A 10,825-nucleotide genomic window follows, 5' to 3' on the forward strand; every position below is an offset into this window, starting at 1 on the left:
CGATTTAAAACTAATATGTTAAGTTCAATGTGTATAATAAAGCATTGCCAAGAAACCATGGAAATAATATATCCTTGATTTTGTTTAGAATCTAAGCACATTCTTGAAAGATGCTTATAAATTTTTAAATTAAGCTGTTTTCTCAAATGAATTGTTTCATATTTTGTATGTCGGTACCTATAAGAGTCGACTATACGATATAATGAAAGGCAATAGTAGTATACCGCTGTTCAATAGTCATAAATCGGTTTAACTGTAACAAATCGATATGTTTTTGTCACTATTGGAGGCTGCTCGGTTGCCTATAATCGCTTACATCCACTTCATTTGTGCTTTGGTGGATAGTTGTCGTCTCATTGGTAATCACCCCACATCTGCTTGTTTTTATATTACAGAGATTGGAGGGATAACTGCTATTGGTTGATTAAGGCTAAGACAAATTAAATAACACTAGCAATATGATTCTAATTTATTGTTTTTTTGCTCCAGGGATAAGAAATATTCGTCCATTGGAATATAACAACGGCTTCATACACTTCTACGGACAGGTTTTCTGAAAGAAAAGTAAACATGATATAGTTTAATCTAATATAAAAACATATGTAACATTAGCTCATATAAATAAATTGAAATGAAATGTTAAAAATGCTTGATCAATATAATCAAACTTAAATTTAGTAGTACACAATACTTATTCTAGTCAAAAGAATATGCAACGTTTTGTCTGAATCATTCACACCAATTCAGAACATTCCTTAACCATGATCAATATGACGGGTGTCATATGTTGAGCAAGAATTGCTTACTTTTAGGTTGCAACTTCCATCATCCCTGTTTGTGTTTGTTTTTTTTAAGGGGGGAAAAGGGGGGGGGGGGGTGTTGAGAAGTTCTTTGTAGGTGTTGGTAGACTGTTGTTTGTCTTTTGTTGTTTTTTTTCATGGTTTTTTCAGTTTCTCTTCGACTTATTCCACACTAAAACGCGTTTGGATTAAGCGAATTTCCATTTGACCTATTATAATATTCATTGATTCAAAATGAAAAAGCTCGTTAAGTTTAAGTCATGAATATATTTAATTGTCAAATGTTAATTTCTTACATTTAAACTGTTGAATAAATATAATATTAGTGTTTAGCGTTCTCCAATTGAAGGTACTATCGTAAGTTTTATATTAGCTTATTATACCCAACTGATCTAAGACTTTTAGAAAAAAAAAATAAGTAAGATATTGTAACCCATTTAAACATTCTTTACAATTTTCTTACTTTGTTTAAAGTCATTTCTTTTGCAAAAAAGGCCAAACAACATTACGATGAGAGTTATTTTTGGTTTTGCACGTACTTGAGTCTAAATGTACACGAGTGATCTTGCTTAAGCATGTCAAATATTATACAAAAGATATATTCAATATTTTCAGAAACTCCAAAAAAGAATGTTCATACTAACCCTTGGAAGTTCGCAAATAAATCGCTCTGCATCTTTACAGTCTTCATTTTCCCATTTCCAGACATCTGAATCATTTAATAGTATTTCAACACAGTCTTGCCCGGAAAAACTTATAGTCTCTGAAAAAATTTAAAAAGTATTTATCCTAACATTAACGTACAAAATCAACACAATCGAAAATCAGAGAAGAAAGCATGAAAGAAAACTAACTTATCATTCCGGACGAAAATTACAGTTTTGATATACGAAGAAGGTGTCAGCTGATGTTATTGGTTTTGTTCATTGTTAAAGGTAATACTATGTTGTTGCTTACGTCAATCTTCTTTGGTCTTTTGTGGAGAGTTGTCTAATTGGCAATTATACCACATTTCCTGACTTCTATACCTGAGAGTACATTGAGGTAAAACGACACACATTGTAAACATTTTTTGCAGTTATATAAATAAATTACTGACATATTGATTGTAAGTTCAAAATTTAACTACTATGTATGGTATGGTTTATTTTACCACTAGAAAAAGGAAAAACCGCAAACTATACATTTAAGGGCAAAAAATAATATTATGAACTTGAAACTTCTATTGTGAATGGTGATATCCACGTGTTTAGATATAATGTAAAACTCATCGACATCGATTTGTTTAATAGTGATCAGTGTGGACATTATCAATTTGTCAGAAGTCTAGGAGCCTTTATCGCTCACCTGACAGTTATACATACAATTGATTCAATGTCATACGAATATATCAAATAGCTTCTGGCGAAATGCAAGGAATCGATAAAATTCATCATTCAAGATAATTTCGGTCATTTGACTCATTTGATATATTTTGTGATTTACATTTATCTATCTGCTATCGTTTTTTGAAAACACAAGAAAGTTAATAAAAACTAAACTCTATGAAAAACGTGATGATTTCAGATTTCCAATCGTCAACTTCCCATTCCACAGCAGTAACATACCTCTGCCTCATCTTTTGGGTTTTACATATCTCAATTGATTCGTTATGCTCGAGCATGTTCACATTATACGAACTACATTTGCAGTGTTGTGCTCCTTTTATACAAAAAATGCTCCAACAGAGGTATGAGGAAAAACGACAGAAATCGACACTTCATACGTTTTACAGTCACCATCACGAATTGTTAAACCGATACGACATCTGTGTAAATCAACTTACTAGCAGCGACATGTTTGCAGTCTTAGATTTTAAGATAACAGAATAGTCCTCTAAAATGTTATTTTACCGATTGTTTCCTATTTCTGGTTGTGACATTTGACTAATCTTGTTCCTTTTGTTGTTCATTTGATTGCGCTGATTGTTACCTTGGTGTGTCTTCTGAATAGTAGGTGAATTAATTTTTACCCAGTGTACTGATGGCCCTCAAAAGCATACACACTGTTTGAACCAAGTGCCAATAATGAGTCTTTTGTAGACGGATAGCGCGTCGGACGTACGAAATTATACGGCAGTATCTTGATGAAGATTTTCCTTCGCCACACGTTCATTTGTAAGTTCCAAGTCAGTAAACTTGTTCGTGGTTGTTTTTTTGTAATCCATAATTTTTTTTTGCTATTTTGGTGAATCTGCTTGAAATTTACAGATCTTTGATTATCTCAGACTAATGATCTGCTTATCTAGGCTCAGGGCGATTTAAGACTGTATACTTTGAAGACATAATGTTGACTTCGTTGTGTCTATTGTTTTTGTGTAAGTGAGTCATTGTCTCTTTGACATATATCTTACATCTCTTTCATTTATATTTCATAAACTCTAAATCATTCGATTTTGTCTTCATAAGTATTGAAGTATTTCTTGATCACACATCCAATAACATCAGAATATTAGTCTTATGAACAGAACATTTTACCAACACATTTTTGACTCAATTATCTTAGATAGTAAAACTTACTTTCTCCAAATGGAAGATTAGTCAATGAAAAAGCAGCATTGTCAACGGCAAATACATAATTCTCATCATGGGTAGGACTATTTGCGCCAGTCCATATTGATTGGGTAGTTTCTTCAGAAGAATAGAATTGTAATAAGTATCATAGGAAGATTCATTATTCAAGTCAGTTACACAATACAGAGTTATTAGGAAGACGACTTAACTCGACACTACATAAGTGTTCACCACCACAAATGTGTTAATCGGTACGATCGGTAGTTTTTGTCTGTACCCACTAGCGAAATGATTTGGCAGTCTTTAATATTTTGATAACATCAACGTCATCTAATCTGTAATGCGACTGATTTTGTTCTATTGCCGATTGTAAAATTGAGATTGAATGTGGGTTCTAATGGCGGATGCAGTATGCATAGAAGTAGACGCTTTTCCTGTCGACTCAATTGGTTTTGCTCCGTTTGGAGTTCATGCGAATTCTCAAGTTTTTTTTTGTTGCCCTGATTTGTCCTCTTAATCGATTTATTTTGTTTGACATCGGTAAAACACTCCTGCTTTAATTTAGTGCACAGCAAAAAGAGTTGTATGAAACGTTTGTAATCACAATGTTTATATAATAGTGTGCCTTAAGCTTTTGAACGGAGTAAAATAGAAATGAAAATAACTCTTTATCAATTCGATGCGTCCGAAGTGATTTTATGGATTTAGCTTCATCAGGAATGGTCATAATCGTAGAAATATGTGAACAATATAAAATATAAAATATAAAATAAACCATGATGTTTTGCTGCATTAACGTATATTTTTTTTTAAATATCTTTCGTATACCTCATATCGGGAACTCTTAGATGTTAACAACAGTCTAGAAGGGCTACTGTCCTAGTGTGTAAAATTTTTTAATCTTAGATATGCACTGGTTATTTGGATAGGCAGGTTAAATTTACATAATTGAATTGGGTCTTACGTCTTTGTATAAATTGTGAAAATTTGAATGAGAATTAGAATCGTAGAAAATGCCGTTACATGCTCTGCAGATTTGACCTTTTCCAGGGATTACACAGAAATCAATGTAAGCAATATAAAACAAATTTACTACTTATAAAGTCTTCTTTTATAAAAAAAAAGCACTAGATTTCCAGGCCCTTTCATGTTAACCCTTATGTGTGTGTACATAGTAAGCCGTATTTTCAGGCCCAACTATTAAACTAATTCTAAGTGTGTCTGAAATAGTAGAAATATCCAAATTCACCACAAGCGAAATATGCTTAACGTGATATTCAAATATAAACATTGTTTATAACTATGTTGCTTAAATGGCGAATAGGTAATAGAAAATCAATCGTTTCAAGATGACGAAATGTCAAATTCGTATATTGACTCAGGTTGTGAACTGAACTGTACGGTTTTGGAATGTTTTAGACAATCGGGAGACCGTCGTGCGGGGCTCCGACATTGGAAAGAATTAAAAGCAGCGGAGAAGGTTACAATTTGTCATTACTATAAGCTAAATGGTTTACTTGTAATGCAAAGATAAAATGTCTTTACCTGGCAGTAACACGTAAACATTCAATGGTGCAGAAACCATTCCTAGGGCAAGAAAACAGGGAAATATTGAAATAAAACTAAGAGGTTCGACCCAAATTATGCAAATTGTTTTATTCTTTCAGCTTATATTCTGACTTCAAAAGGTTTGGTTTAAAAACTCTTTAGCTCTATATATGTAAAAGGAATTAAAAAATAGTTATTCCTTAAATTTAATAACATCAATTTGTAAATCATCATTATTCTTGTAACATTCGATAAAAATTTAAAACCTTTAACTTAAACTTGAGCTATCCTTCGCCACCTTACACACTACACACCCATCACAGTATTTTCCGCAAACAAAACTTAAAATAATCTTCCCCTTTTTCTAATGTCATTCTGTTAAATATGGACCGATTTAAAAAAAAAAAATCAGCTTTTGCCTTCATTCATTGACAGGAAACAGGTGTCGTTATTTATGAGGCGATTCACAAATAACCACGGGAGTTTCCGTGTTTATTTACCATGTTTACATTGGTAGGTAGATAAGACAGTCGATACCAAATCACGTGATAAGACCACCTTCAGTAAATAGAGCAGGCAAATTCGGCATTGCAGATAAACCACAAAGGAGTTATCACGTACTTGACAAACTGAGTCGGAACCTTTTATTTTCTTAAAGAAATCAGTGGGATGGGAATGTGCTAATTTTTCGTTGGAGTTCCTGTCAATATAGTAATTCCATGGTACGATGTAATAATAAATCCTACAAAGCATGTATAAGCACTTACACATTTTTACTCAAATTTTGTTTTCAGAAGATACAGAGTCATGAACCAAAAGTTATCGATAAAATAGAAATGGCAAACCATAGTGAAGATGACAACGACAAACTCCCGTTTAAAATTTTGAAAAAATTGCAATTCTCACTTTGTATTTTATTATCGATCCCATAAAGCTTTTGGGATTTATTTCTCTTACTTAACGATGGACTTCAGAAGTTCTAGTATATCTTATAATTTGATAAGAGTAAGGATCCACCGATCGCAAATCCTCTCAAACTGTTGAAGGAACTGAAACTTTCAGGAATTTTTAATTCATGTAAAGACTTTCCAGTGAGCACCTCCTATGTAGTTTCTATCTGTTGTTTCTACTAAGCTATTTTTTATAATCAATTTGTTTGAAAAGGGGTATGCAACTTCTTTCAAACAAATTAATGAAATTCAATGAAATTTTCAGGGATTAGCTATTTATAGTCACATTTTGTTTTTGATCCGAAAGGTTGTATGGGTTTCGAACAGCAAACAGGGTTTTGGCTTTTGTTATATATATATTTGATTAATTTAATATCTACGCATTAGAAGGTGGAATTAAAATTTATGTTTAAGCTGTATGGTGATAATGGCGGGGATTATTTTCTTTTCTCAATCAGAGGTCAAAGAACTTTTTTCTTAAATGAAGCAGCTTTGAAAATCTTTTTCAGAACTTTTACTTGGTCAGAATTAAATGCAAAAACCGGCTCAATGTTAGTTCCAATTTTTGCAATCGACAATATTTTTGCAACCGAGATCCTTGAAACATCACCAAAAGATTACACATGTATTAATGTGTTGCAATTCCTATTTGCAGATCCAACATTATTCCGGATTTTGGAACTTAGTCATTTTACAGCAAAATTAACAAAAGTCGGTATTTAATATTGGCTATCAACTATTCCTAGTATTCAACAATGTTTCTTGACACTTTGAAGATAGTTTGCACCTTGTCGCCCTTGGATGGTAATAAGATTCCTTCGATTCGAGGATAAAAACACAAAACACTAAGCTTATACGAATTGCATCTTGAATTAATAATCTAAGCTTGAGAAACGCAATCTACATCTAAAGGTTTGACACTTTTTCCACTCTTTAAAAAAAATCACAATGAGTAACCTAAATCAGAAGTCCATGATCAATCAATCTTTTACGTTAAAGCATGGCAGTCAAATCGATGACAAAAAACTATGTGTCTCGATACCTGTATTTAATTGATATATGTTTAAAACTGATACAGGATTTTTTTTCATTTTTACTTCGAATAAGTAAATGAGAGTGCTTTGTCAATGAATACATGGCAAAGTCGATATTATTTTTCATACATAAATGAACAAAATATTCAAATACTTTACTCATAACTTACGGAAACCAAACGTATCTTTGACAGCATTAGCTTCTGTTCGTGTATTTGGCCTCCATAGGTATGCTCCTGGTGTCGAGGTACATGCCTTCTAAAATTAAAAAATAAGACATATTAATTATGCAGTTTCTAAGTTTGTAAATTGTTTCTAGATAAAACAATAAATGATACATTTATTTTATGCCTTAAAATTGGAAAAGCATGATCAACAATGCCGTATCTTTTTAAGTATCGGTATTGCTAACCACATTTTTCATTTATTGGTTTTTGTTTATCATTATTTTTAATTTGTTAGTTTAAACATGTTTTATTGTTCAAAAAGGACAATTGGATTAGACATAAGATTTTCAATTAGTAACGTCTTCTCCAAAAATTTCTAATTTGTTGTCTAACTGACGTAAACCTCCTATGTTTTTTTAATTCACATTGCAATAACCCGCTTGTGTGAAGCATGCAAAATTTAAATGGATGGCAGAAAAGCTGTGCAGTTGAACAAATGACTAGTGTTGATATATTTTCGACTTTGAAAATACCTTCATCATTTCTCTACATAAAAACATGAGGAGGGTAAGGTTTTTTATATATTTTTTTTTGATTAATCGAGGCGAAAAGTATCTTAGATTTATTCAATTTTTTTCTATCGATAAACATCGTTGTCAACATTCAAATAGTAATGCATGAAGGATGGTTAATATTGAGTTTTTACAAATATGAAAGTTTTTTTTATATGGAAGCAAGTATGCATGGATAAGCTATTTTCATTGATATCAAATAATCCTCGAATCATGCTTCATAACTCCAAAATTGCTAACTTTCATGGAACAAATTTTTTTAGATAAACATTGTGTTCAAGAATGATATTTGCAAAAATAAAATCTAGAAAAGGAATACTAGGCCTATAAATTTGATCTCAAGTGTGTTATTTTTTTGTGAATAATCCTCCTGGAGGAGTAACAGCTGTTAAATTACATCAAATATCAATACGATAGTTAAATTAAACATTCGAAATACACTGTCATTACCATTTCGCCTTCTATCCGTAGCAAAGGAATTACATTTTATAAATGGAAAATATCAAGCGTGTCCGTAAAGGATGACCAAGACACTAGATGCTTCAGACAAGTACAATGGTTGACATAAGAAAGATATATCCATTTGTATATTCTCCAAGGGATGGTTGAATTAGACCAAATTTCATATTAATTACATTCGTTATCAGCCAATCAATACAAAGCCTACTATGAGAAAGAGTAATTAAATCTGATACAACATAAAACATACTCACCAGAGCATCAGACCATATTTTCTTATTATCTTCGCTGAAGAAGTAACAATTAGGACTAGCAGTTTGGTCAGACAACAACCTATATCTTGCAGGGCAATTTGTTGGAACACATGGTGCTATTCATATGACACAAAATAAGTTAATTATTCAAATAAACAGCAACAACATAAAGTTAAAGTGGTATATTAACAGACATTACAATGTAAAATATACGAAATTCACATGATGCAAATTAAATTTATCTAAATATTTCTAATATGGAAAAACACAATTTCGGCAAATGAATCCCCTAGTTCATTTGACGACTAACACACAGGGATTAGTCTATATTAAATGTTTGTACTATAAAGCACAGTTGTTAACAACTAGATAGTGCAATATATAACTTGTTTATGTTCGTCACAAGTTATAAATACTGCTTTGCAATGCTTTAATCTTGAATACATGTAACATAAGATACAAACTAGCATATGGAGAAGTATTTTGCACAACACTTTATCATGTAATAACAACGTGATCATGAGAAAAAAGCAGACAACTTACGGTGGCGCTTGTGTTTTTGGTCGCATTTTTTATGCGTACAAAACCAATCAACCATACCTATTCTGTATCAAATTAGTATAATGACTGGATGATATTTACGACTAACGATGGGGAAAGGCTTTTTTTATGCTTTTTTTTAGCTTTAATGCGAGACAATACCCTTAAAAGATGTTGCCAAAGACAATTGGAGAGAATATCTTGATGTTTTACCCCCCAAAAAGTGGTATGCTAACATAATGATGATGGTTTAGGAGGAACAGCTAATATGCCATAAAGAGTGGCATGATTTCGATAAACATTTTGTTGGAAATGTATTTATATTTTTTAATCTATAAGAGTCGAAGTTTTCATAATTAATGTAATTAAAGAAATCAGAGAGGAATGAATGGTTTCAATAAATGTTTTCTTAAAAGAAGAAATTATTTAACGTCTCTCCGATATGCTATTTTTGCAACTCGAAAAGTGAAACCTTAAAGCATTTACTGCTACATTGTAACAAATTAAGACTATTTAGAAAATACATCAATGACTTCATTAGAATAGAAATAAGTGATGAAAATTTTGTTTTGAATGAATTAAATTGTCTGTCATTTAAGATACCATGGGAACTATTCCCATCTATATATGCATATGTTTATTCAGTTTATCAACTTAGTTATAATAATAATTCCGATGGTTTAGTTCAGACTCTAAACACTACATTTCATAGAAATAGAGATATATACTAAGATAAAAATAATATAACTTGGTAAAGTATGCTACTTAATTATCATAATTTGTGTGTATATGTTATATTTTTTCCTTCAATAAAATACTTTTAATGTTCGGAGCACAATTATGACATTATTTGGCCACATATACCTCTTCTACCAACGTGAGAAGGAAGGTTGAGGCTCTCATCCTAATATTACTTTAAATACATTATTTCTAATTATTTGTTTAGAAAATAGTATATGCTAACTCTCTGTTAATAATCATATGAGCTTATAAGCTCAAACTTAGCTTCTTTCTGTGCATATTTGTTAGACACTCTATAACAACTCTTAATTATTAATATTTTATACTAATAAATTCCCAGTTTTTACTTATAACTTAAGTCATATTGTGATGTAAATGTTAAAACTTATCTCCAAACCCTACAGTCTGAGTGCTCAATAAGAAAAAAAAAAAAAAAAAAAAAAGAATGGTTTCAGTATTGACAAACTGTAATTCTGTAATAATTCTTGGAATGTTTGAAGTTGAAGCCGAAAAAGAATGTAATTTGTCATCTCCATACAATATAAAAAAGGCAAAGGTCCACTCTCCCAAAAAATAGTAAAACGTCGATTTTTTAGCCGATTGATTTTACGGACTTTTTGACGTCGCCGACGACTGTAGCGCCACCTAATTAATTCCCCCTGTTATTGTTGCTGATAGAACTTGACGACAACGGACGTTTCCAAGGACTTGCCTTCCAAAAGATTACTTACTTGTTTGTACAGCGGCTTGTGTAGTTGGAACAGTAACCAAAACAGTTGTTGGCACAACAGGTCTGGGTGCAACACTTGTTTCACTAGTAACAGTACTCATCATTGTCATCATTACCATTGGTATCGAGAGTAACGCTATGGCTAAAAATGGAATAGGAGGGAGTCCAAAATCTGACCCTGTGCCAAATCCAGAACCATCCACAAATGAGGTTTCTGAAAATAAGAAACAAATGATTATTTTATGTAACGCTAAGATGAATTGATGATTTTTTGAAAGTATTCTTCAGAATTTTATCTGCTTACCCTTTCTGGAGTACTTGGAATCACCCAAGTTTTTTCAGTTTGATGAGTGTTTCTCAGTCATTTCTTTTTAATTTTGAAAGTTTGTCTTTTGCGTATTAGTGCGTCTTTCCTTTGGTATCTTCCTCGTCTCTTGTATCTTTGAGCGTTCCAAGTTTATCGAATAACTTGAATGAA

General features: G+C 31.8%; 1 protein-coding gene across 1 annotated transcript; it reads right to left on the reverse strand.

The window, feature by feature from the left end:
* Window positions 1-456: 456 nt before the first annotated feature.
* Window positions 457-10,555, reverse strand: LOC127714636 (lectin BRA-3-like). The gene is made up of 6 exons (XM_052220698.1): window positions 10,349-10,555; window positions 8,337-8,452; window positions 7,055-7,142; window positions 3,359-3,469; window positions 1,445-1,563; window positions 457-553 (listed from the first exon to the last, which is right to left on the reverse strand). The coding sequence occupies exons 1-6, from the start codon at window positions 10,464-10,466 to the stop codon at window positions 539-541; spliced, it is 567 nt and encodes a 188-aa protein (XP_052076658.1). The 5' UTR covers window positions 10,467-10,555; the 3' UTR covers window positions 457-538.
* Window positions 10,556-10,825: the final 270 nt, after the last annotated feature.

This window comes from Mytilus californianus, unplaced genomic scaffold, assembly GCF_021869535.1.
Source record: "Mytilus californianus isolate M0D057914Y unplaced genomic scaffold, xbMytCali1.0.p SCAF_9, whole genome shotgun sequence".
In the NCBI taxonomy this organism is placed as follows: domain Eukaryota; kingdom Metazoa; phylum Mollusca; class Bivalvia; order Mytilida; family Mytilidae; genus Mytilus; species Mytilus californianus.